At 34.3% G+C, this 27,949-nt stretch overlaps 1 protein-coding gene across 3 annotated transcripts; it reads right to left on the reverse strand.

The window, feature by feature from the left end:
• Positions 1 to 282: 282 nt before the first annotated feature.
• PPM1B (protein phosphatase, Mg2+/Mn2+ dependent, 1B) lies at positions 283 to 27,690 on the reverse strand. Of its 3 annotated transcripts, none has more exons than XM_010842301.1 (5): positions 25,783 to 27,685; positions 16,982 to 17,099; positions 13,001 to 13,112; positions 12,554 to 12,611; positions 283 to 2,034 (listed from the first exon to the last, which is right to left on the reverse strand). In XM_010842301.1, the coding sequence occupies exons 1-5, from the start codon at positions 26,626 to 26,628 to the stop codon at positions 2,005 to 2,007; spliced, it is 1,164 nt and encodes a 387-aa protein (XP_010840603.1). In that variant the 5' UTR covers positions 26,629 to 27,685; the 3' UTR covers positions 283 to 2,004. The 3 variants fall into 3 exon arrangements, with proteins under 3 accessions (XP_010840603.1, XP_010840602.1, XP_010840604.1); XM_010842300.1 differs by lacking the exon at positions 283 to 2,034 and adding an exon at positions 2,867 to 3,925 and having other exon boundaries at positions 25,783 to 27,690; XM_010842302.1 differs by lacking the exons at positions 283 to 2,034; positions 12,554 to 12,611; positions 13,001 to 13,112 and adding an exon at positions 13,610 to 16,066 and having other exon boundaries at positions 25,783 to 27,689.
• Between the last annotated feature and the right edge of the window lie 259 nt (positions 27,691 to 27,949).

A 27,949-nucleotide genomic window follows, 5' to 3' on the forward strand; every position in this document is an offset into this window, starting at 1 on the left:
GTTTCTTTTGCTAACTCACACAGAATTTTTATTTCCATGGCCACAAAGTCCCCTGAAAAAGATTTCTTAAAACAGTATAAAAATGTTTTTGGAGTGGATAAGGGGTTAACTAGTATTGTCCTACAGAGTTTGGTTAATACCTCCTTGGATTTAATTGTAACTCCCCTACATGGTTTTGTATGAAATTTTTTATAACAAATATTCTAACTATATCAGATGTTTACGATAACATACAAAGCTGAACTTTTATTTTTAAATAGCATACAAAATAGTAATATGTCACACTGTTTTTATCAAGTCTTTATTTAGGTAACAAGTTGGTTATGTTCACTGCATTGTATGAAACATCACAATATCATACTGGAAAGGTACTATCAGTACAGGGTTGGATCAGAGTGGACAGTTTGAACAACAACCATTTTGCATTCTTCATTCCCTATCTTTTAACAACCCCCCCCAAACCCGGTTAAGGGACAAATAGCTTTTAACATCATCATGTAAAGCACTTTAACTTACAAGGCTAAAATCTAAAGAATAAATAAAATATGTTGTGGCAATAATTCCTTTTAGACCAAAAAATCAGGTGCACAATAAATCGAAATGATCAAGAAAGCTGTATTTAAATGTGTGGCTCTCCAGAAACAGCTTCAGGAAAATGTTACAGAAAATACCATGAATTCCATTTCACACAGGACCAGATGATGACTCATTTCAACTACACACAAGGGCAATTACATCCTGCTGAAACACAATCTGAACAGATAGGAAAACGTTACAAAGCATCCACAACATGTACACCATGTACAAATGGATACATTCATTGCTTCTCCTCCCCCCACGCTCCTTTTAGATAAATATTTCACTCTTCACGTTCAGCATTAACTGGATACATGCAAAACTCAAAAGAATTCAAGAATTCAAGGTTATTGTAAAAATAGAATTAAACTAATAATCTTCAAGTACCTTATGTGACAGCCACTCCGTACCGTGCCCAATGTTATAAAATGAAAGGTTACTGAACCCATGAAAATATCTCTGTAATATTTCCTTAGATCTAAAATAGATAATTTTAAATGTATTTATAGTCATTTCAATGTGATATTCTGAGCTTTTAAAATAACGTAAACAATTAAAAATTATACCAAATTACACAAAACCTGTTGTATCTTAAAAGCTGAAAAATTAAAACTATAGAAACCCACATGTAAAACAAAAATCACAATTTACATTATAAAGGCAAATTTCATCATTTAAAAAAATTTGCAGCAGTGAGATGTCAAAGCAAATTATAAATAGCCATAAATTAATCCATTTGGTTTCAAGAGATTCTTCTAGTGAGAATTGAAGGATGTAGTAGATACATGCATAAAATTTGTAAGGGTTTATAATATTATTGCCAAATACACTTTATGTTGAAGCAGGCAACATTACAATTTGGACATTATTGGAGAACCCAGTTTGGTAATACAGGTAAAATTGGAAAAAAAATTAAATAACAATTAATAATAAATATAAATCCTATAGTAAATTGCTCAAATGAAATTTTAAGCCACAGAGCTGCAAAAGGCTTCCAACTTGGTGAACTGAAAAAAGGAACATCTCATACAGTTCTTTACTCTTACATGCTTATATGTTGTGTGCCTTAGTTAAAAAAAAAAAAAATGTATCTTCAGAGTACAGCTAACTATATTCCCATGCACCTCAGGCATATTCGTTATTTGTGGTGAAATAACTCCATTGGTTTCTAGGGTCAAAAGTTCAATACAGATGTAACCAGTATGTCTGAGGCTGGCAAAAATACTGTAGTACAGGCAATGCTACAAGTGGCAATTACCAGAAAACACAAATATGAACAAATGATGGGAAATGCTAATGATTTTCTGCTCATATCACAAAACGCTGGGAATCCACAAGAATATTTTTCCCTTGTATTGAAGAAAATTGTGATTAAAAGTTTTTTCCCCCAATTTTCAGAATCAAAAGCATTTTAGAAGGTTTATAAGGCTACCATGGGTCTTCTAGATCTCCAGCACCCTACAGGAAGAGAAAAGGAAGAATATTATTACTATTTACCTACACCACTTCCAGGCTGGACTGAATTTCAAAAGAAAACAAAATCAGATGAACAAGTTACCTTCCTTTCTTTGTCTGAAAAGGTACTTTTACAGAGAGAGTTGTGTGTATTGTATACTGTGTGTATACACACATGGATCTATCTAATATAGATAGAAAACTGGTTGGGTTTTTTCCTCCCCTTTCCACCAAATGACTTCCTCTTTCTCAAACCACTTAAAAATATTCTGGCATTGGAAAAACAGATCAAAACATCAGCTATATACAAAGATTCCAAAGCTTCAACTTATGGTACCTTAAGCAACTTTAGACACATGATAAATATAAAACATGAAAAAGCAAAGTTAACATGTTCTACATACACAATTGTTTTAAAAAATACTCTAATGTGACTTAGTTGTTTGTATTTTAAAAACTCATTTTAGCAAAGTCAAGCTCATATCTGCCACCACTATTTAAAATATCTTATACTTCTTGCATTACTAATCTGATGAACACTTCTAGCAAAACTCAGTCTTGCAATCTTTAAAAAGCTCATCATGACAACCTTCTGACATGTTTACATGTGTTCATACTGTCCAAAGATTAATATTTTGTGTCACAAGGGGGTTAAGAAACAGAACAGATTTACTGTGAGTAACCTAGACTTCTCAAAATTTTTTTAATTAATGAAAAATGCACCAAACCAAAAGTTTTCTAAGTTTTATATAGATACAAATGAAATTCAAATTATTTTTCCAATATACCAAACCTGGTTGTTTTTTAAAAAAATTAAAAATAAGTACAACATGCATAGGTTATTCCACATCACATGCTTTATTTGGACTTAAACATTTATAATTTCATTCTAAACACTTGGTTGACATACATTTGGATGTATGTAGTTAGGCTATACAGAATATACAAACCAAAGCTGGATGAATAATACATAGGTTTTTCAAAAATGTTTCATAAAGGATACAGAAAAAGGAAAAATAACCACACATCTGGAATCTCAGAACTACTGAAAAATAAAACTACAGAGAGGCAAAATATAAACAATTCCAAGAACACACAAATTATCATCCTTGAAAAAAGAAATTACAGGACAGCATCTGCCATTCTTTGAAGAACTAAAATTACTAAAGAAAACACAAATTCATTACAAAGCTAACTATGAACGTACTAATATGTGAAGCAGTATAATTCTACATTAACAATTTTTTCCACAATATAAAGTAATCTTGCTAATCGGTAATTTCTAATCCTTTCCTAGTATGAATTTAACTACTGACTTTAGTAACTGGTAGCCTCATTTCTGGCATACAATATGAAATGACATGTAATTTTATTAAATTCAAAGTACTAGAATATAGCCAATTTTAAACTATCTGATAAAGATGTATGCAAAGGCCTTCTTAAAAAACAAGGCTATAATATATGAATATAATAAAACTAGTTTACCAAGATTTCAAATAACAAAATGGTTATATAAATGCATACATTATACTTCCTAAGAAAAAAACCATCAAATCAAAGATCACAAAAGTATTACCACAAAGTAAAGTCATAACTTTTCACCACTCATCTTTGTCCCTGCATCTTCGGTACAGCTGTCTAATTCAGCAAGATCGCTTTTTGATTCAGTATGGCTTTCCTGCATTGCCACTGTGTTTCCAGCATCACTGTTCGAAGAAGCAGCTGTAGCAGCTTGTTCAGCAGGATTTTCTTCGCCCTCTACTTTAGCTAGCCTGTAACTAGTCAGCATCTCCTCCAGAAGTTGTCGGTAGTTTCCCCTATGATTAATTCTCATTTGCCTGAGAGCTTCCACCAATTTCCCCTGTGATCCACTTTCCTCTGCTTCATCGGAGGCCTTTTTTTAAGATTCAAGACCCCAGTGTCAGTAGACAAACTAGGATATCACACGTATTTCACAACATATCACAGCAAAACACTCATTTCTCTACCATGAGTAATATAGTCTAAGCATGAGAACATTTCATTAAGAATCAAGTGTTACTGTGTCAATTAACAAAAATTTCCAATCGAAATACCTCTAGTTATTTTTAGCAAATGAGCATCATGAACTATTAACGTCTTATTTTACATTGATAAATGTAATCTGAAATTTACTTGCTAGCAAAATTCAAGAGCAACACAGCATCTCCTAAAAGCAACTGACTTCAAAAGAAAATAATAGGCTATAATTATTTAGTAACTAAAGGAAATTAGTGTTTAAAGCAATAGGAAAGGACAGAAAGCAGGCCATTAGAACATTAGTTTCTTCATTTCTGCTGAATGACAGGAAGGAGAAGAGAAACAAAATGCAGTATTATATAAACTAAATTTGGGGGAATTGTAAAATTTCTGTGGATAAAAATTTTACTTATTTTTTGTCGTCAAATATTTTACTAAAAATCTCTAGATTAAAATCATTTTAAACATTATAATAAAATATGAATATTAAACTACTCAATTTTTTTAATATTTTACCGAATTTTGTAAAACTGACAGATTTCTCCTATAGTAGCTACTTAACCTTGTTTGCAGAACAAACTCTAATATCCAAGCTGATCATACTGATACGCTGACAGATACAACTCAACCTTATATGTGCCTCCTGACATGATGTGCTAGGGAGGACAAAGCTATGTCTTGTGATCTTGCCAAAAAATGTTTAATTAAGCTAATTCCCAATATAATAAGAAAACAGGGAACACAGAATTATGTGAAAAAACACCACAAGGAAACTATCATATGATCCAGAATGTAGGACATCCTATTAAAAGCTGGCTTAGACTTATTTTCAGTGTTAAGGGTAAAAACAAACTGGGAGCTTAGTTAAAGGCTTGCTTAACATGCTTGACCGGTAACAACTGGACTAGACCATGTAACAATTTTAACAGTCTTTCTATGGACAACTGAGAATATGTGGACTTTATATTAGATGATATTAAATTTATTACCAATTTTCTTAGGTATAATAATATAGTAATCATGATTATGTAAACAAATGTCCTCATTCTCAAGAGCTGTGTGCCAAAATATTTAGAGGTAAAATATTTTATCAGCGCTTTGCTGTCAAAAGTTCAGTCAGTTTAAAAAAAAAAAAGGCCAGGAATGTACACATAGAGCAAAGAGCAAATATGGTAAAATGAAGATGTCCACTATGACCATTTCAATTTTTCTATACGTTTGGAAGTTTTCACCATAAAATGTTGGGAAAATAAAATACAAAAAGGCTACTGATATAGATCTGATACAAACTCTTAACCATCTTTGGAGGTTGTTACTCCGTAATTCTACAACAAAGGTAATATGACTATAGCCATATAGTAAATGGCAATGCTTATTATTAGAAACATGAGAGCACTTGAGTATTTTTTTTAAGTGTAAAAGCAAGAGATAATACTGTGTACAGCATATGTTTTATGTGTAGGCATATGTGTGCCCATATTCTTTAGGATATTACATGTAAAATGCCTAGGAAGAAAGGAAACACAGCTATATAGAAATGATAATAATGGGTGATGAAGTTTCAGATGCTTTGACTACTCCAATTTTCTACATCAAGCATATTAACTATCAACATAACTTTTTTTTTTTAATTTGCAAAATTTAGTGTGTGGAGAGAACATAATAAAATATGGTCTCTTAAGATTTTTCTCCCCCTATTTACCTTTCTTTCTGTACTAAATAAACATTATTTCCCTAAATACAGTTTCTAATTTGAATCCATTCAGGAAAGGTTAAGATGGAACAATGAGTTAAATGCTTGCTGATCATAAACCTTATCAATTTTTAATCAGGTCTTCCAAAAGGAAATTTTCTATTTGAGAGTGTATCACAAAGAACTTTTAATGGAAGGTATAAGACTCCTCTCTGCCCTCCAAATAAAAAGCCCTCAAACCAACAACTACCTTTGACAACTCCCTTGGACACTGAAACAAAATCAAGTGGACAATAAAGAACTCAACCCTGGTTTCACATTAGAATCACCTGTAGAGTTTCTAAAATTATACAGATGCCAAACTCCAAGCCATGGTATTCAGATTCAGTGAGCTGGGATGATTTTCTTAAAGCCTGAAAGGTGATTCTGATACACAGCAAAGGTTGAGAACGACTGATAAACCGTCTTACTTCCCTGAGCTGATTGATAAGGTTGGATCAAAGCTGTTATACGTGGATGTATCTCACACTCCATCTGACATCTAGATCATCACAGTAATCATCTACATTTCTGTGAAGGGCTACAGTAGTGGTAGCTGGGGAGAGAGAAGTAGTTGCTTTATAAAAAGCACACTAAAACCCAAACTCTAAATTCAATAAGAATGGATTTACAATAGCCAATTGAAAAGAATTTGAGTTAATGACCACATTTAAGTCATTCTATATTATAGCAAATTACATTTTCCTATTGTGTTAGACATAGATAGGTGAAACCTCTCCATTTCATCTGATGTTTCAAAATACTGTTATACAACAGTCATGGATTTTCATTAATATCAGAAAATGAATCTATTGTTTAGCTGCACCTTCTTTACCTGAACTCACACAAAAGGTACCTCAGGTTTACACCTCTATCAGAGCAATTCATTTCACCTTGCAACTGTTGACAAGTCTCTCCAGTTGCACTATAAAATCTTTAGACAAAGATAATTTCTATTCCTTTCTGTATCCTCCCAACCACCTAGGGATGAAAAATTAATGCTTGTGCTAAGAACTTAATATACATAATTTCATTTAATCCTTGTAGGTACTCTATTATAATAGATACTGTAACTCTAGTTTTTATAAGCGAAGAAACTAAGGCACAGAGAGATTTAAGTTATTTGTCAGGATGACAATGCTAGGAAGTGACAGAGCTCAGATTTGTCTACAAGTGTAATCAACATCAATGTCCCTCTGAATGTTCTTCTGACTACATTACAGTAACAGTTTTGCAGAGTAAAGCGCCTCATGTAAATAGATGCTTACTAAATAAATAATTAAAATTATTGTTGAGTTGGACCACAAATTATTTCATATTGAAGTCTATAATGTATTTTCTTATAATAGAAAAATTAATGAAATTACAGGACAAAAAAATCATATTAGATGGGACAGTTTAAATTAGTCTGCAAAATAAATTTAAGACAATTACAGACATGGGGATTTAGGACTCTTCCCTCAGATTCTGTTTTTAAGGTTTTACTGTCACCTAGACTAACTCAGCTTGAGAATCAAATTTCCCATTATGAAAACACTGCCTTACACGAAATAAGACCCAGATAAATAGATAAATCAAAAAAGACAGCAAAAGGTGGGTAGGGAAATCTAAGCACATTTTAAAAATAGAATTTAATTAGCTAAAATTCATCTGCACCAATTTTTTAAAAACATAGTCGCCATAAGTGAAACTCTTCCAATAGTGGAGAAAACTTAAGGAATGCTAGTACAGATATTTACTGTGTGGTTTTTTCTTTTTTTTGGAGTCCTCATCCCTGCTTGTCAGGTAAAAATAATCTTAAGATTCTCAAATATGACTTCATGAGATACAATTAAGAGTGACTAATAAAGAATCTAATAAATCATATATCATCTCCAAGTATCGTGTAAACTTCAGTCAATCTGAAATAATTTTAAAGAGTCACTTAAAATGGTAAAGACCAAAGCTATGAGGAGTATGTCAAATGACACCTTAAAAAAGTGACTAAAGTTAGTGTGTTTTCAAACAGTGTAGGTAGATCTTCCCCATAAAAAATGCTTTGACAAGTGAAAAAGTAAATGAGAAACAATTTATTAAAAAAACAGTATTCACAAAGTCCTAAAACTGTGATATAAAAATATAATTGATCTATTTGAAATAAAATTAAAAAGATTTGTCTATAAAATTTAGTAATGTGAAAACAGAAAAGGAAGATTTTGGGGGGCTTTAGTTTTCTTTCCTTCCATTCTCAAAATCCAAATACCTTAAATTTTTTAAATTAGAATAAAAGTGTGTATTTAAATGAAAAATAACTAATAAGATACTGGGCTTGACTGCTTAATCTCAACAAGTTTATAAACTATTCATCAAAAATGGAATATTTTAAGACAACTAAACATGAGAATTGGAAATGATTTTTCTTACATGAGAGAGGTGGGGTATAGACACATATGTAACCTCTAAATATCAGAGAGGCTGCATGGAAAGGTATAAAAGGAACAGATGGAGGCACTCTGACTTACGCTCCAATTCTAGCTACTCAATTCATCTAGCTCTGCAGCCTGGGCAAGCTACTCCTTTGCACCAATTCTTAGTCTTCTCTGTAAAGTAAGGATGCTGAGTTACCTACATAGTATGTAGATACAGTTATGCAGATATGGCTTAGCACAAGTAGGAGTTGGGAAAATACAAGTTCCTAAGAATCATCAACTTATATAGCTATTTGATCACTGGTATAATAATTCAAAAGTATTTTAAGTCTCCTTTGAGGGAAGAACTTAACCTTTTGGCGTGAAAAATATAAAGCTCAAATAATAAACTTTCTTACTCATGAGCAACCTCAAATTAGTTTTTAAAATATATGACTTAAAAATAATCTTAGCATACAATTATAGTGAAAGAAACAGAAATGTTCCTTATTTAACTAATATTTACTGAGCTCTCAACATATACCAGACACTGCTAAAGGAGCTGGGGAACAGCCATAAACAAATTGAACGAAGTCCCAGATCTCAAAAGAATTTAAATTAGAGTTATAAAACTAGACTAGCATTTTTTAGATAAACAACAAGGACCTACTGTAGAGCACAGAGAACTATATTCAATATCTTATAATTACCTGTAATGAAAAAGAACCTGAAAAAACTGAAAACTGTGTATCACTGTGCTGTACACTTTAACACAACTCTGTAAATCAACTATACTTGAATTAAAAACAAACTAGCATTTTAAAAGAAGAAAGAGTGGGGGTTATCACAGAGCCCTACGTAATATAACAATAACTTAGAGCAAAATGTAATTTTTTACTTTTTCTGGTCCCCTAGGTTATTATTCTTTTGGGGGTCACAGACTCCTTGGAGGAACTAATGAAAATCAGACATACTCTAATCATTAAATAGTATTTATGCACACACATAAATATATCTGCAAAAACTTTTGGAGGATTCACACACCCCTTTATTAAAATTTCAAGCTTGATTCTTTTCCAGATACTGATTTTAAAGCTGGGAAAGTATCAATATTGCTTACATTAAGAAGACTGAACATATTCCAGAAAGTTGAACAGAAAAAAAAAAGTTAAGTAAAACACTTTAAAATTCCCCTAAATAATGACTTTCCTGAATATATTTTAAATATATTCTGACTTATATTCAACTCAGGTTTTTTAAAAATACTTTTATTAACCAAAAGACTTTTTTTAATATAAGAAAAGTGAATGAATACCCATTTCGGTACTGCGCAGAACAATTCTATTCTCTTTGATATAAAGCAGATGTTTTAGGATTCTAAATAATCTTTGATTTACTGTGACTAGCATTTGTATTTTTAAATATCTGAATGAATAATTATTTTTATTTAAAAAATATTTTTAAAATGAGCTCCCCTCCTTCCCATACAACTGTCTCCTCTTCTGTCTTTCTAGCACCCTCCTGTCTTGCCCATTCTGCAAGTTAACTATATCAGCCCCTGCCACTCTGTACTTCCTGGCAGCAACTTCCACTTGGCACAGATCTGACCAAGCTGAGAAGCATTCATAGAGCACTTCTGTGCTTCAAGTTAAGGCCTAAGAATTTAATCAAACATTATCATTTCTTCAGTTTTCTGTTTCTTTTGTATTTTTTAGTATACTTCCACTTTTGATTATGGTTCAACATTTTTCTAAGGTTGTGATTATTCTGAAAGGGTAAAGTAATGTTTCCCAACATAGGATTCTGTTTTTATAGTAAACAGGAAGTTTCTCTAATTCACACATCTACCTACTAATGAGCTTACACTTAAGTGTCTCTGCGGTCATGCACAACTACTTGACCCCTAGCATGTTTTCCACCTAACACTGCATATGTCTCTAACAAATGAGAATGCCAGGTACTCCTTTGAGTCTGCCATTCTCACACCGTAAACACGCAGTGGCTCCTCACTCTGAAATATAAAGTCAAAGGTGTCTCCAATCTATTCAAAAATACTTCTGGCATTTTGAATTCTTATTTTTCACCACAGCAGTTTCCTGCTCTAGCCAAAATGACATCCGCTCTTTCAAAGATTAGCTTAAACTTTGTTCTTGCCTCTCCCAATCCACATTAACTATAATCTTCTTTTAATTTCTGCCATTCAAACCATTCTTCAAATCTAATCTTATCTCTGAAAATCTGACTGTCCAAGCAATCACTCTACAATTCACATGGCAATCAGTCTATATTTTGCGTTTCTTTTTGTTCTTTGGTAAATGACGTGAAACCTTTTTATTACTTAACTTCTCTGCTTGTATCAACACTGCCGGCTGCATTCAAAGCAGGGATGGGGGACCTTGCCTTTTGTTTCATAATCTCCTCCCACATCAATTCATTACATGGTGGATCATCAGTGTTTATATATAAAGGTGATTAACTATACATTTCCTTGATTTATAATCATATAATAATCACCAGGGCTTCCCTGGTGGCTCAGACAGTAAACAATCTGCCTGCAATGTGGCAGATCTGGGTTTAATCCCTGGGTTGGAAAGATCCTCTGGAGAAGGGAATGGGCACCCACCCTAGTATTCTTGCCTGGAGAATTCCATGGACAGAGACTGGTGGGCTGCAGTCCGTGCGCTTGGAAAGAGTTGGACATGACTGGGCAACTAACACTTTCAATTTCAATTCAAATAATCATCTTTAAGGCCAGTTTTATATCCAGAGCAGCTCTCCTCAGTTTCATGGTTCTGTTGCCTATTTATTCACTGCTTACATAGCTACTATGTATAATACATATTTTCTACTTTTAAAGAAAGTTTAAAATTCATCCTTTCGTTGTTGTTGTTCATCCTTGGTGTATGTTTAACAGAAATTCTGGGTTATAAACTTTTTTGTTTGGAATAAAAGCTGCGAACTTTCTTAAGAGACTAAGAAACCTAGCAAGTATATTATGAAATAATTTTTCAGATTACACACTGGGGCTGCATTTTCAAACATGTGAGGAAACAAAGTAATTATGTGGCTAATAATGAATCAGTAACTACTTGAGGGCTTAGTTCCTCCAACCTTGGTAGTGGCTGCTACGTGGAACCTATAATCTAGCTGAAGAGGTAAGGCTCTCTTTACCTCCCAACTACTACCATCTTTCTTGACATCCTATCCTCACTTGTTTGGTTTGGAGTTGTCTAAATGCATCAAATGACGTTATCTTTATTCTTAAATTAATTTCCACAGCTTTGGACACAATTCTGAATACTTTAGAGGTACCTGACACAAAAGAAAGTCTCAGAATCACTGCTCTAAACCCAGGTATAAATTCTGTTATTAGCAATATATAGTATAATTTTATTCAGGTAACTAAAATGCATTAGTTGTAAAAATTTCCCTTTTAGTCAATGTAACTTTTATTGCTAAGAAAAAAACAAATTATATGATACTGCTGTGCAATAATGAAGCCTGGAAAACAATGCAATTAAAATGACACATAATTACTACCAGTGGCCAATAGTGGTCTCTCAAGACCTGCCAAGAGGAGCTGGAGCATAGAGGCTATTTCCTCTCAATAAGTTTTACTACTAAGTTTGGCTCTCCTAAATCTTTGAAGCATACATGTTAAAATTAAATTGTTCAGTTTTAGATGTCCAAAAACTTGAAAACTCTATGAGAAGACAGTTATTTGAATTACTAACTTTGAAATTTAGGGCAGTTGTTTTTTTTTTTTTTTAAAGGCTACTGTTTGGCCTCCTAGTACTAGTATTAAAATAAAATTAAAAACCTACAGAGGAGCAGTTGATCAGTATTTCTAAGGAAGGCAAAGGGACAAAGAGTTTTGCTCTGATGAAGCACAGTAGAGTACAACAAAAAATGGTCATCCCAGTTCAACATGTATACCCAGAGCACAACAAGAAGGCTAGAATGCAATTATTCTCAGGTGTTCAACTGGGCACAAAAGAGGCACTGAAAGGTCTAGTCTATAAAATAAGAGTCTGAAAGGTCTAGTCTGATCACGATCACTAACTTCCAGTGATTGCAGCAGCCTGCTGGAGGAGAAATGGACACATTTAAAAGCACATTCTTTGTTTGCCTCAAAATTAAGATTTAAGGGAGAAGGAGAAGGAAAGGCAAGACACACAGGGAAGAAATAAGTACAGCCCACACAAAAAGGTATTTGATGCCCATTAAATGACAACAGACCTATCTACAAAACAGAACTTTAGCTCTATCTTCCACTTCAATACATCTCCTTAAACTTTAACTGACTCTTTAAAATGAAAAGCAGTCATTGTGTATATGTATATTTATAGCCACTGTTTATATAATAAGATTATTTAAAATACTTAAGAAATAAAACAAAACTTACCCCATCACTTTCTCTATGTGGATTCAGCCTACTATAAACAGCTTCAATAACATGGCGCCTAAAAAAAATTATGCTTTAGTTTTATTAAATTACATAGTTACTAAGCTTCTGCATATTTAAAATAATACTTCATATATCTTGACTACAGTCAAAAATTAACTGTCCCAATAAATACCTGCCAAGAACAGTTTCTGCATTTCACTCAGAATTTGATCCTGCACAATCCATCTGTTCTCATTTACTAAGGGAAGAAGGATCCTCAGCCCCAAAGAATATAATAAATAATGTCTTAAAAAGAAAATCTTTTGGATGAAATTTAAATGTTCTTTTCTAGTATAAGAACTGTCAACCCATTTCATCTTTAGATAATTGATGTACTTCTAACCCCAAATTATTTAATTACTAATTATAAATGAAGTCAAAATTAGTTCTTTTTGTTCTACTTACTTGCCAGCAAGACCTCCCCCAGGAGGCAAATTTGGGATATTTTCTGCAGACAAGATGCGCATGACGTGGGCAAGATCAGGCATCCCTTCCTCACCAGACTTCTCCATAATTTCTGCAGGTTTTTAAGAAGAGTTCCTGAATTAATGTGATAACTCAGAATTCACAAAGTGAAACAAGAGGTACTACTTAGCAATACTATCACACAAGGAACAAAAAAAGGTAAGATAAAAAGTTACTTGCATATATATACTCATTCTAGCATTATTCATAAAAGCAAAAACTGGAACATTAAATGTCCAATAAAGGAACAATTAAGAAAACTTCAGAATAGCCACTGAGTGAAATGGCTTATAATCACTACAATGATCCCTATGAACAAGGCACAGCCACATGGAAACACATTTTTTTATATGAAAACACATTATATATATATAGCATATATGCTATAATTACAGGAAAAGAAAAGCAATGGAAGGATAAGGATTGTAAGGGAAGATTAAAATTTGCTTTATAGGTTTTTGTCTAAACAGTATGTTCTATAATCTATTTATTTTTGCCTTTATGAATCCATTGCTTTATTATTTTCACCAGGTACAATTTATTTAAAACAAAAAAGGAAAATAAATCTCAGAATTTGCTAATACTCTAACAAAATAAAACATTTATATGTTTCATTTATATTTACAATTTCCAGAAAACAGATTCTTAAGGCATGATTTATCTGGCCAGTATCAAGACAATAAACTTCTTGAAAAATCAGACAACGGCAAACTTACTTTTAAATCAGCAACAAAGCAGTGTCCTAAGCAGCCCTCAAGAGGCTAAATCCAAACGGTTTACCATGCATCCCTCACAAGGACCATGACCTTAACTTTTTATTCAACTCTGCTCCTATTCAACTCTGCCCCGACCCCTAGCTATATTGCCAATTGGTCTGAAACACTTTTTAAACCTATTCAACTAACACTTTTGTATGGTTAAAGTGTATTCACCTTCATGTTTCAACCTCATGTGTAACTTTCTCAGATCCTTCTCTGACCCATGCCTGGATAGGAGTGTTGCTAGATACTCCCACTATACATGATATTTACTAGATTACAGACTGTAAACTTCATGAAGGCAGGACTGTGTTTTTCTACCTTACACTCTATCTCTATAGTCCAAGAATTCTCAACTTCAGCACTACAGATGTTTTAGACAATTTTTTGCTGTGAAGGTTGTCCTGTGCACTGCAGAATGTTAAGGAACATTCTGGCCTCACTCACTGGATGTCAGTGGCACCCTCTCTTTTATGAGACCAAATCTGTCTCCAGACATTGTTGTATGTGGCATGAGGGACAATCTCCCCTAACCCAAACCCACTGCAGTCTAGCACTTCACCAACCAACTTTCACATACCACTGGTACCTCTGCAATCCAATCCTCCCCCACCACCTGTCACCTGCTTCAACGCATGATTTCTAACTGGTCTCTTGGCTTCCTCTCTCCTGTCTCTCTTTACAATCTCTTCTTCACGGAGCAACAGAGAGAGGTCCTTTAAAAAGTCAGATCATGTTACTCTTGCACTCAACATCTTCCATGACTTCCCAACACTATTTAAATAAAGTCCAAAGTCCTCATTTGTGTCTGCAGAGTAGTACATGATCTGCTCGTTAGCAATTTCTCCTAGTCTTTCACTTTTCTACCAGCTCTTTCTAGTCCAGCCATACACTCTAAGCACATTCACTCCTCAGTTCTTATTGCTCCCTTTGCTGGAATGTTCTTTCCCCAAATAGCCACTCTTTCCCATATACAGTCATCTGCTTAAATGTTTTTCCTCAAAAAGACCTTCCTAACCAATATTCCTTGCTCCTGTCTGCCTACTGTTCTGTTTTCTTCTATTAAAAAAATACACACACACACATACTGGTCTCCACTAGATTATAAACTCCATGAGATCAGGAACACATTTGCTTTGTTTTCTGCTACCTTCCCAGTGACTCACATGCTCAAGGACTGCTGAAGTAATGAATACATACAGAAGGCATTCACCAGATATCTAATCAATTTAGGTTAAAGACTATTTAACATTATACCTCTCCTCTGCACACCCAATAAAAACACATACACAGACTTGCCAATATACCAGAACGCTTTCACCTCAAAATTCTAATATCAAATTACATGACTTTAAACCCTAACAGAAATACAGTGCTCTTGAAGAACAACTGCTTCTAAAAAAGAAGTTAGGTACCAAGGCATATTGATCTGTAGTGGCTGCTTTTTCAAGGATTTTAAAGAGCTTTTTAATTGAGTGATTATAATCAAGTGTGTACCACAGGCCCTAAGATCACATCATATTAATACATATTTGTTATATCTGCCATATAATGTATCTTTTGGATAGTTTAAAACCATACAAAATAAAATTAATATTAAATTTTAACAACCCACATTGAGCTGAACTGACCACACATTTAAGAAATTAAAATTTAGCTGTTACAGAAGAGTTAATAAAAGCTACAGTTTGCTGCGGACTTGTGTGCTAGGCACATCACCAAGTACTTAACAAAGTTATCTCATTTATTTAAAACAAACTGTATGGTTGGTGTTTTTACCTTTAGTTCACAATAAACAAACTGGAGCCTTAAGAGAGATTAGGCAAGTTGGTCAAGATCATATAACATGTAATTGACCAAATTTTAGAGTTCTTCCCCAAATGAAAACTATCTAGCTTCTTTTTTGACAACAAGGAAATTGGACAATAAGAAACTCTTCCTCGTCTTCTGACAAATTTGAGCCAGCAACCTCCCACCCCAATACACTCGACCTTTCAGAAAATGTATGTTACTAAAAACTCCTATAAACAGCTCCTCTTCATAATTATGACATTATCAACAGGAATGAATGCTTCCAACATGGTCTTCCAAGTGTTTTCACAGGTTCCTTATCTCTCCGTTTCGCTGAAAACACAACTTCACTGACAGTTCAGGGTTGAAGAAATTGCAGACCAACAACAAAAAAATGTTTAGGATGTGCAGACAACTGTAAAGCTAGAAAAGATGAATCAGTCCCTCGCCACCAAATCTGCAAAAGAATGTAGTTTTCTTTTGGTAATTACACATTGGAAATCACCAATCTTCGCATTTCAAAACTTTTACCAATTACTATAGCTACTATACATCTAAAACATGACTCGTAAATAGGCCAAATTCAACAAGCTGACCACACCATAATCATTATATCATTCAAATTTACTATTGAAAAGTAATAATGATCAAGCCATAAGGTGTTAGGAAAAAATATAGGTCAATATGTAACCCTGAACCTGCTACTCAATATTATATAACAACTTAAAATGGGAAAAGAATTGAAAAAGAATAGATACATGTATAAGTGAATCACTCTGCTGTGTATCTGAAACTACCACAATATTGTTAATCAACTTTACTCCAATATAAAATAGTTTAAAAAATATAAAATAAAATTTTGTATTTTGTTACAAAAAAAAAATGTAACCCTGAATTGAGGAAAGAACTTTGTAAGAATGACATTGAGGCAAAATAAATAAGACCGACATGTGTAACTTCATATAAAATAATTTTATATCTGAAAAGTAGCACATATAAAACTAAAGTATTAAACCAGAGATCCTGCCATAGACTCTAAAATGTATTCTCTATCAAGGTAACCACTAAATGAATATTTCAAAGAATGTATAACTAATGAGCAAATGCAGGGATTAACTCAAATAGAAAATACTGATTAACCCAAAAGGGAAGAAAAAAGGGAAAAGAATAGGTGGAACATATGTAAACAACAGATATAAACCCAAACAATTAGCAAATTATGTTGACGTTAAGGAGACTAGTTTTCCCCTTTCTCATTCCTGAATAATGGATTTTTAGTCCAAAATCTATAGGAAGTTTTAAAAGATTTGACAAACAAGGAATAATACTTTTGCTTCTTCTTAAAAAAAAAAAAAAAAAGCATCTTTCTTACCTTCCACCCGTGATTCCAAGTACTTATCCAACTCTGAGTCTTTTCTCATTGCTTCATCTGAGACCTTGGGAGCATTTGAAAAGCAAACTAGTACAATACTCATGTTATCTCGACTTCCCTGTATATTAAAAAAAAGAAAATAAAAATTATACTTCTACAGTCTATCAACTATTATTTACTTTAAGCAATTATTTAATCATCCAGAATGTACACCTTCAACACATTCATATTCAAAGAACTATTTGAAGCACTTCCTGAAGAAACAAGGACTCTTAGGTATGGGTAGATGGTAATTATTTTATGATTTCTGAATCTATGCACCTCTTCTTATCTACGTCCATTCCACTACTTGAGAAATGAAGGTATCTTCATACATATTAAATCTTCTAAAAACTCTGTTTCCCACTCAAGACTACATATTCCCGAAGTGACTTAAGCCCAAAATGCATCCTTCCAAAGAAAATATGCATTTTTCCCCCCTAGCTAATTAACCTGCATTGGAGCAATGCTACTGAAACTCACTAAATTGACATGGATGAAAACTGTTCATTATTAGGATACCCAAGACACTAAACTAAACAAGCAGAGAAAAAAGTTAAACTGGAAACTGTTCTAAGGGCATAGTATCAAATGATCAAATAGATACACTGCAGTCAGATGAAATAACTTTTGAAGAAATGACATCAGACAGTTAGTGTCAGAATTTGGAGAGAGCAGCTAAAACTACTAATTGAAGGACAAATTTTACCGCTGCCTTTTTAATCACACCATCACAAAAGATCTATATCAAAAAGGAAACACGGGATATATACTACTCTATTACCACAAGACTATAAGCAATAAAGTTAAAACAGTTTCTTAAAGGCATATTACTTTTACTGAATTTCTTAAAACCAAATGAAACTGTTCTTAGAATAGTGATCTTTTTTTAACTTCTTTTTTTTTTTTCCTATTTACCACTCTCAAAAATTAAGTCAATGGAGGTGGGATTTGCCAACCCAAGTGAAGAGAGCCAACAACATACCCATGCTACTCTTTTCAGTCATCATGGCCAGAATCTAGGTGAGCACTCTTTGGTTAAGACTTGCCACCTTTTGGGGACCCACATGACACAGTCAAACACAGGCAGGCCTTGAAAAACTTCTGCTAAACCTTAACGGAGCAAAGTTTGAAGGCAGTATAGGTTGAGTCTTAAGAAGACTTCGAAAATAGTAATTCTCTGTACAAATTCTTATGCTTTAATAGAATCATCATGAATACATAAATTCTTAATATCTGGGGGGAAAAATCAGGATTTCCAAACTGGCCCAAATGAATTTTATCACTTAATGAAACCCACCAAAACTTTCATAATGACCTAGTATACACTGGCGGGCACTTCCTGATGGTCCAGTGGTTAAGATTCTGCGCTTCTAATGCAGGGGGTATGGATTCAATCCCTGGTTGGGGAACTAAGATCCACACGCCATGTGGTGTGGAAAAAAAAAAAAAAAAAACTACACTGGCTATATGAATATACATATCATCGCACACACACACACACACACACATATATATGAAGATATACACACACATATCCCACATATACACTCTATGATTCCAAACAGCAATACATCCCATAGGAATCGGGATTTACCATGTAAATTCAGGTCAGGAAAACTCTTTATACCATAGATATTCAAGAATCAAGCATCACATGAATACCAATGACTTTTTAAAGCAATTTTATGAATAAACAGAATTACCACCTTACATTTTTAGAAATCCAGTTTCTTCTACTCTATTTTGTTAACAACAGTGTGAGCATTGTTTACCCATTCTTAATCTATCATATATATATAATTTCCATTAGATTTTTATAAGTTATAAAACATACATCCTATTATTTGGAAAATTAACTAAAAGATAATTTCAAGAAGTTTAAGTACCTGGAGATATTTAAAGAAAATAATTTACATAAACATCTCAGCATGTGTCATTTCAACGATGGTATTTCTATTTCTACATAAAGACGCTACTACTGCTGCTAAGTTGCTTCAGTCGTGTCTGACTCTGTGCGACCCCACAGACGGCAGCCCGCCAGGCTCCCCTGTCCCTGGGATTTTTCAGGCAAGAGTACTGGAGTGGGGTGCCATTGCCTTCTCCGTACATAAAGATGATCTTCCCCTAAATACAAAGTATGGGTGTACTTCATTAATTTTTATATAGCAATTTATATAGCAATTTAAAAAGAGCCTTTCCTTTATGACTCTTTAGTTTTCTAGAGATAAATCATCCTTGCATATTCAGTATACATTTTTTTGTAAAGTCCACAAATGAAATATGCAAAAATCAACTTGAACAATTACAGCAATCAGCCAGATGTTTAAAAACTGATGACTTCAGCACCTTTTCATTTTTTATGACAACAGCACAGCAGCAGTGCTTAAAGGAATCAGAACTATTTTAATAGATAGTTATGGGTCAAAAGCTTGGCGTGCTGTAGTTCATGGAGTTGCAAAGAACAGACATGACTAAGCGACTGAACAACAGATCAAAATAACCAGTGCCCCTGCCATAAGTAAGGGTATCTAAAATTAATCAGAAAATAATTTGATGCTGTTAGTTTTAAAGTTGAATGTTGCATGCTTCTGAAGCATTCTGGATCAAGTCCTGAGCACAGCATATGAAATGGTCTGTGAACAGAATCTTATACTACAAAGTTGTAATTCTTTAAATCAATTTTTTAAAATCTGCCACTCACTGTAGTTATTACATTTACAGTGTTCAAAACAGCCAATTTTAAGAAATAGCCCAAATTTCCACCTACCCAAGAAAGATGAAGGTTATCATTACTTCCTTTCTAAAACACTAAATTCTCCCACCATTCCCTTCTCTTGAATCTATATTTCCCTTTGCACAAATTTACCTCTTCATTTCATAATTGTCAGAACTAAAATTTATTGAGGACTGTAAACCAGATACTGTTCATGCACTTGCCAAAAGCTATATTCTTAGCAACTCCATGAAGAAGATTATTACTATCTCTATTTTATAAAATGAAGAAACCCATGCTTTGCACCAAATGGCAGAGCACAACTCAAAACCAAGCTGTCTGGTTCCAAAGAGCCTATGTTCTAATACTGAAACTGTGGTTCTAAACACGGTACCAAAAAGCCCCACGAAGCCAAATGTCCTCAGAGATATTCTAAATGAGGGAGGGAAGGACATAGCAATATTCAGTATCTGTGAACACTCCAAACTAGTTTGAGGTAGTTCACACTTTTAACATTAGATAGCGCTATAGTCCTCTCAATGACATTCTCTTTTCCCAAAGCGGAGGTTCTAGGAGTTACTGAGATTAAAGTCAAGTCCTCCAAGGGTGGCACTATCCAGTGATTCCAAGGCTTGAGAAGTTGTGCCATATCCAACAGGTGCAAGCATGTCCTATTATGCAATTATTGTTTTTAAAAGAATGGAATAAATGTTTTTCCATGTATATGTATTATTTTGTTAAATATTATTTGTACACTCATTAAGTTTGGATCTAACTACTTAATACTTATAACTGTTAGATATTAATATGGTTAAGTAGCACTACAAAAAAACTTACTGAGATACTCAGACACCATCAACAAAGAAGGTTTCGGAATTTCTACATTACATATACTGTATTTTTACATCCTTATCTTCCATACTTCAAAAAACCCAGCCACACTCCACTCTAATACTATGTCTACTTTTGCATTATTTATGATTACATTTTCTGAAAACTATAATCAAAAAGCTTCCGAGTTTAGGGTTAAACAACTATTTTAAGGGGTACAGAAGTACATTTTTCCACGTTTTATCAGTGACTTAGATTGATATTGCCTTTTGAAAATGTTATTAATTTCCCCTCAACATAATCCAATTATCAGGTATTATATTTCATTCTTTAAAATAAATAAGCTTCTAATAGGTGGTACATAGATTGATTAAAGGAAATCAAATTATATTTTTAAAAAACTTGAACAAATATTGACTTTTATGATTAAGAAAAACAAAGGGCTAGCAAAGTAACATGCATACATGACCCTACCTTTTATACTTCTATTTTTATGAATAAACACAGAGAATTATTTGGAAGGATATATAACTGTAAACAGTGGCTACCTAAAGGGGATGAGACTGACAAGGAGAGACGTAAAGATTAATAACTTCACTTCAAATATCATCTTGTTTAAATTTTTTTTTTATTTTGTAATTACTGAAAAAAGAAAAGGAAGGTCTTAAAAGTTTCCCTTGGGAAAAATTTTTTTCATCAAATCTAATGGGAAACTTTGGTAACATACATGCAAAGCTTAACTCAGAAAGCTTCAATTCTAGACTCTGCTTCAAAATTCATCAAATATCTGACTTACAGCTTCTCTTTATTAAAAAAGTCTTTTATGACAAACTTCCATTTCCTTACTTACAAATTGGAAATAAAAATTTTTACTTTGTTCCCCTCAGAAGGTTACTATGAGGATGAATGTGATCTATAAAGTTATTAAAGGCCATGCAAATGGCTATTACATATTCTATTCCACGGGCTTCCCTGGTGGCTCAGACAGTAAAGAATCTGCCTGCAATGTAGGAGACCTGGGTTTGATCCCTGGGTTGGGAAGATCCCCTGGAGAAGAGAATGGCAACCCACTCCAGGATTCTTTACCTGGAGAATCCCATACACAGAGGAGTCTAGTGGACTACAGTCCATGTGTCACAAAGAGTCGGACACAACTGAGCGACTGACACTTTCACTTTCATTCTATGCAACCGGAAATTAGTTAGCATAAACACCAGAAATGCTACTAGCACTGGCAATAAAATGGAAAAGCTGCTTCCTTAGGGACCGTTTTCCCCTAGAGTTAATTATCTAAATAGGGTAATACCTGACCAGAATCATCCAACTCTTATAGCTTCATATTGCTGAATAGCAATTCTGAAAAATGACCATCATAAACAATAATGCTAGCTACCTGTTACGGTTGTTGTGAAAATTAAATAAATTAAAATGTGTAAAAAGTGCTTAAAATAGCATATGGCTCACAAAAAGCAATTTATTGATACTACTGTGATTACAATGGTTATCATAATACCCCAACATTTCGTGAGTTAACATATAAAAATCCCTGTAAACTATTAGGGAATGATAAATGTTAAAAGTGTTAGAAAATTTAACACTTATTTATTTATTTATATATAGCTGAGCCCCAAGGCTTGCAGGATCTTAAGTTCCCTGACCAGGAATCAAACCCAGGCCCTGGCAATGAAAATGCCAAGTTATAAACAGTGGATCATCAAGAAATTTCCAACACTTAACTTAAATCTATTATCAGAAAAAATCTTAAAAGCATCTAGTTAAAAATTCAATCTACTCCATTCACACTTTCTCCTAAAGCAGCTAACACCTGGACCTAGAGTATACTTATTTCATACTAAGTGAAATAAGTCAGACAGAAAGACATATCAACGATTGCTTATACATGGAATCTAAAAAAAAAAAAAGTACAAATGAATCTATTCACAAAACAGAAATCGAGCCACAGAAAACAAACTTAGAGCTTGTTAAGGGAAGGGGGAGGGATAAACTAGGAGACTGGGATTGACATATACACACTGCTGCTGCTGCTGCTGCTAAGTCGCTTCAGTCATGTCCGACTCTGTGCGACCCCATAGATGTCAGCCCACCAGGCTCCCCCGTCCCTGGAATTCTCCAGGCAAGAACACTGGAGTGAGTTGCCACTGCCTTCTCCAATGCATGAAAGTGAAAAGTGAAAGTGAAGTCGCTCAGTCGTGTCTAACTCTTCGCGACCCCATGGACTGCAGCGCATCAGGCTCCTCCGTCCACGCAATTTTCCAGGCAAGAGTACTGGAGTGGGGTGCCATCGCTTTCTCCATATACACACTACTATATATAAAACAAGGAGAAGGCGATGGCACCCCACTCCAGTACTCTTGCCTGGAAAATGCCATGGACGGAGGAGCCTGGTAGGCTGCAGTCCATGGGGTCGCACAGAGTCGGACACGACTGAAGCAACTTAGCAGCAATTAGATTCACTTTGTTATATAGCAGAAACTAACACAACACTGTAAATCAACTATACTCCAATAAAAAATTAACTTAAAAAACTGTTTTAAAATTTATTCTACCACACACACACAAAAAATCAGCTAATACCTACTGAGCAATTGCTCAGGGCAAGCACTGGCCAACACACTTTCCATGGATTTTAAAATTTAGATTCAATCTTTCAGACTAAATTAAAAGCAATCATATGCTCTATTTTAATCCTAGTGTCTTAAATACTGCTAACTGGTGGCTTTACAATATAAATTAGTGGAAGGACAGTATTACGGAGTCAGAAAAACAGGAATGGATAAGAGCTTTGTTTAATTCCATAAGTCGCATGTGGTGATTCAAAAAAATTCACCTCTATTCCGTTTTAACACAAAAGAGCTAGCTAGGCATCTCAAAACTGATTTCAATATAAATATAACTTAATTCAAAGGCACTAGATGGTCAACTTCATTCAACTAAATTCAATACAGAGATCTGGCATTCCAACCCCTTGTCCCTCTTTACTATCATTTATCATTTCTAAGATTCTGCGATTCTGCCTAGAATCGTTTAACACCATCAACAAAAATATTTAATCACTTTAAACCAATAAAAACCATCAAAGGAAGATACACCACCAGAATCATTTAAACCCCATTCAAAATGGCTAGGTCAAAATTCCTGAAAACTAATATCCTTTATAGGAAAGAGACTGTGCAGTTTATCCAGAATACAAACTTCTCTCCTTACTCTAAATTACAGACATAATAGATTTCTGGCTATCCCCTCAAAACTACGTGTCATTCTGCTACACAACTATGAAAAATGATTTTGATCAACAGATACAGACATGGAGATCTCTCTACAATATACTGTTGAATTAAAAAGCAGACTGCAGAATAACAAGTATAATGAATTCCTTTTTATAAAAATATACACATTCAAGGCAGGCAAAAAAGATGAAAAAAATAAGTACCACAATTAAGACAATAGCCCACTTAGGTCGGTGGCAAAATTTTCAAGCGTTCCTTTACATATTCTGTATCACCTTAAAATATACATATACACCCTATATTATCTGGCCTTTTTTTCAATAAACAAACTTTTTGTTTTAAATAATTGGGGAAAACAGTTTTCAGTTCCCAGTTAGGCCAAAAAAAAAAAAAAAAATGCCTGCTTTCGTCTCAAAAAGCCGCACGTCAGAATTTCTCCATATAGAGTCCAAGGAGAGAGACAATTTTAGAACAACTTACTATTTGATCACTGACAACCATCAATATTTCTGTACTTAATTCATCCAGAGAAGCAAAAAAGATACAACATGCTTTAAAACCAAACAAACACACGAACAGTAGAGTACTAGAGATACCATCAAGAAAAAAGCTGGAAACACCAGCCCTTTTATTTTCTCTTTTTGAAGGTGTCTCTTCCCATCCTATGGAAAAGTAATAGACACTTCAACAAAACCTGAGTATTTCCATAGACCCAGAGACCTTTAGAGAAGCTTCCTGGCTATGCTTGTATCTTTCACAGCAACTTACATGGTGAGGAAATAGAGTGGTTCTAATCTAGACAGAGTCAGTCAGTCAAAATCTTTACATCACATAACCAAAGGTTAGTTTTGTCCTGATACCTTCTTCAATCAGAGTCACAGAATACTTACATATTTTAGGTTCTGGTCAGATAACTCAAATTTTAATTGACTGCTATATAGATGCTGTTAAAAGCCCACTTGAAATTACTGAATATTTTAAAGACATTAAAGGAAATTGCTAATTACCTGTTAGTTTGGATGCTCCTGTCTATTACTCTATCGAAATAAGATTCATATAATATTGCAAATGTAAATTAAACTTTAGTGTTCCATAGGAATTCTTAACAAGATTGCATTTTATACTAGTCTTTGGTTCTCTAATTGGGGATGATAAAGGCATCTCTATGGAAACAATTTTGATTATCTCCTATAAAAGTAAGATATTATCCACCATGTCATATTTACACAGAGTCACATGTAAATTCCTTTTAGGTTTTACGGCTAGAAAAAGCTTCTTTTACTACTATAGAATAAGAAATATACAACCCTTACTTCAGTTTCTGTCTTAGCTGCTAGTAAGGCTAGTAGGCTCATAGCTAAATTACAAAACTTTACTTAGTTTAAGGCTTCTGTTGTATCTTCCAATATTTTATGTGGCTCTTGATCTTTTGTGTATCTAATATACAATCTTGCTCTTTTTTTTTTTTTTTTTTAATGAAACTGCTACATAATCAGGCATAAGACAGCTATTGCCGGGAGTTCCCTGATGGCAGAGTATCAGGATTCCAGGCTTTCAGTGCCTGGGCTCAGGGTTCAATACCTGCTCAGGAAACAGATCCCACAAGCTGAGTGGCCAAAACAAACCAAAAAAGACAGGTACTGCCAATGTTGAGAATTTTAATCAAGTCACAATTGCGTATAGATGCCTCTGCCACAACAAGTCATAAAGCACTTAAATGACAATAAATGTCATAAATTTATTAAACTTAATTTTCAAATTAGAAGGTTTAGACAAGTGAAGATGGCAAAAAAAAAAAATTTCATTTCTGGGGAAGAGAGTAACTTTAAAATACATAGGACTTAGTTAGGATTTTCCTAATGAAAATATTAAAAGCTTTAAAACTTAAAAGTTTGCTTAATCTTACTTACCATGCCTTTTAAAAATTAATAGGGCATTTTAATTGTAACAAAAAAAGACTTACATACCTTATGTAAACAAGTGTCCACTACCCAATTGCACACATTTTCCAGGTCATCAGATACCTCAAGCCTAGATTTAACAAATTCACAGAGCTCCTCATTACTCATAACATCCCAGATCCCATCACAAGCCAAGATGATAAATTCATCCTCTTCTGCTCTTAAAATTTCATAAACCTCAGGCTCTGGAGAAACAAGTTGTTCTGTTGGGCCCTTGCCATCAACACACTTGTAATCATAGTCCCCCAGAGCACGAGACACTGCTAATGAACCATTAACACGCTGTATCATTACGCTGCCTCCTGCATTTTGGATTCGCTCTTTCTCCCTTGGGTTGCAAGGTTTGTGATCTTGGGTAGAAAAGCAGACTTGTCCACTCCTATACAGAACAGCCCGTGAATCGCCACAGTTGATGAAGTAGATGTGCTTAGGTGAAATCATAACTCCCACTGCAGTTGAACCGCTCCTGTCCATGCCATTTCTGAGGTCTGAAAAGTTACGCATGTATTCATCAATCTTCAAAAAGCCAGTTCTGATACCATTCTTGACATTTTCCACTGAAGGCTCAAGAGCAGATCCTGACTTTCCAGCTGCCCTGAAGTCTTCGTTGTTCGTGATGTGTTCTAATAAGTGTGTTGAGCAGTAATTTGCTACTCGGGATCCGGCGTGACCATCATAAACTGCAAAAAACGACCAGTCTTCCAAGCCGTGCGGAATACCTACAACAGCTGTGTGCGCATCTTCCATTTCCACTCTCCATCCTTGCATGCTGCTCAGGCCGTAACGTAAACCATTCCCAGCACCATGAGCATTATGTTTCTCAGTTTTGGGTTTGTCCAAAAATGCACCCATGTTTAGTAATAAATCTGAAAGGGGGAAAAAATGTAGATGTTACATATTTAAATTAAGAGCATTTATCAACAATAGTTCATCTATTTTCTAGTTTACTCCTAATCTTAAGTGTATTTTTCATTATTATCAAAACTTACAGGAACCACAACAAAAAGAAACCAAGAAAACTGCCCCACACATACTTCTTCTAGAACAGTGGTTTCTCAATCCTTACACACCTGAGTCTCCAGGGGTGGGACCCAGATATCATCATCTTTTTAAAAATGCCTCTCTAGTGATCTGCATGTGCAGCAAGCTGAAAACCACTCACTGTTGTTGGAGAAAGGAAAACCAAGAAACAAACCTGTTTTTTTTTTTAATTCAGTTTATAATTTGAGAGTTAAATATGTAAGATGGAACAATGAGAATATTCAAAACTTGGCAACATCTTGCTCATTAATGTAGTAAAGTATGCCAATGCATTTTAGAAAGATTTCCAAAAGTAAGTGTTATAATCAAGTATATTCCCCCACCAGAGATGTTGAAGACAATCCCCAAAATTAATTAAAACAAAATCTCAGTTTTACAAATATGTGATTCCATCTAGGTTGTACTGCACATCAAATAAAGAACTTTACTTGGACTGACGGAAATCCATTAACCCATAAAAACAAATATAACTTTAATGATGTGCTGAAGAGCACACTACTTAATATTGCCGAGTTTACAATCCATGAAGTGGCATTAGGACAGCTTTTACTCAGTGCTTTTACTGAGTGAAAAAGTAAACGTGCTTTTACTTTTACCCATGAGAGAACTGTGAAATCCACTACACATCACCATCCTCCCAACTTCACTTTTAGGATAAAATCTTTTCAATTTTAAATGGCCTGGACTAGAGCAGTGGGAATGCGAATGCCTTGATATGTTTTCCATATACAAGCCTGGCCCTAAGACTCCTGAGTTGTGTGACCTTAGTAAGGTTTTTAGTCTGTTATACCTTAAATTCCTCCTCTGTCAATGGGAATAATAACAATATTATCTACACCTGACTTCCGTGGTAACTCAGACGGTAAAACATCTGCCTACAATGTGGGAGACCTGGGTTTGATCCCTGGGTTGGGAAGATACCCTGGAGAAGAAAATGGCAACCCACTCCAGTACTATTGCCTGGAAAATCCCATGGATGGAGGAGCCTGGTAGGCTACAGTCCATGGGGTCACAAAGAGTCGGACACAACTAAGCGACTCTCACTCACTACACCTGACAGGGAAGAAAACATTAATATGCAGTGCTTAGAACAGTTCCCGAGACATAGTAAACACCACAAAATGTTTGCTGT

Source organism: Bison bison, unplaced genomic scaffold (assembly GCF_000754665.1).
Source record: "Bison bison bison isolate TAMUID 2011002044 unplaced genomic scaffold, Bison_UMD1.0 scf7180017864177, whole genome shotgun sequence".
NCBI lineage: Eukaryota > Metazoa > Chordata > Mammalia > Artiodactyla > Bovidae > Bison > Bison bison.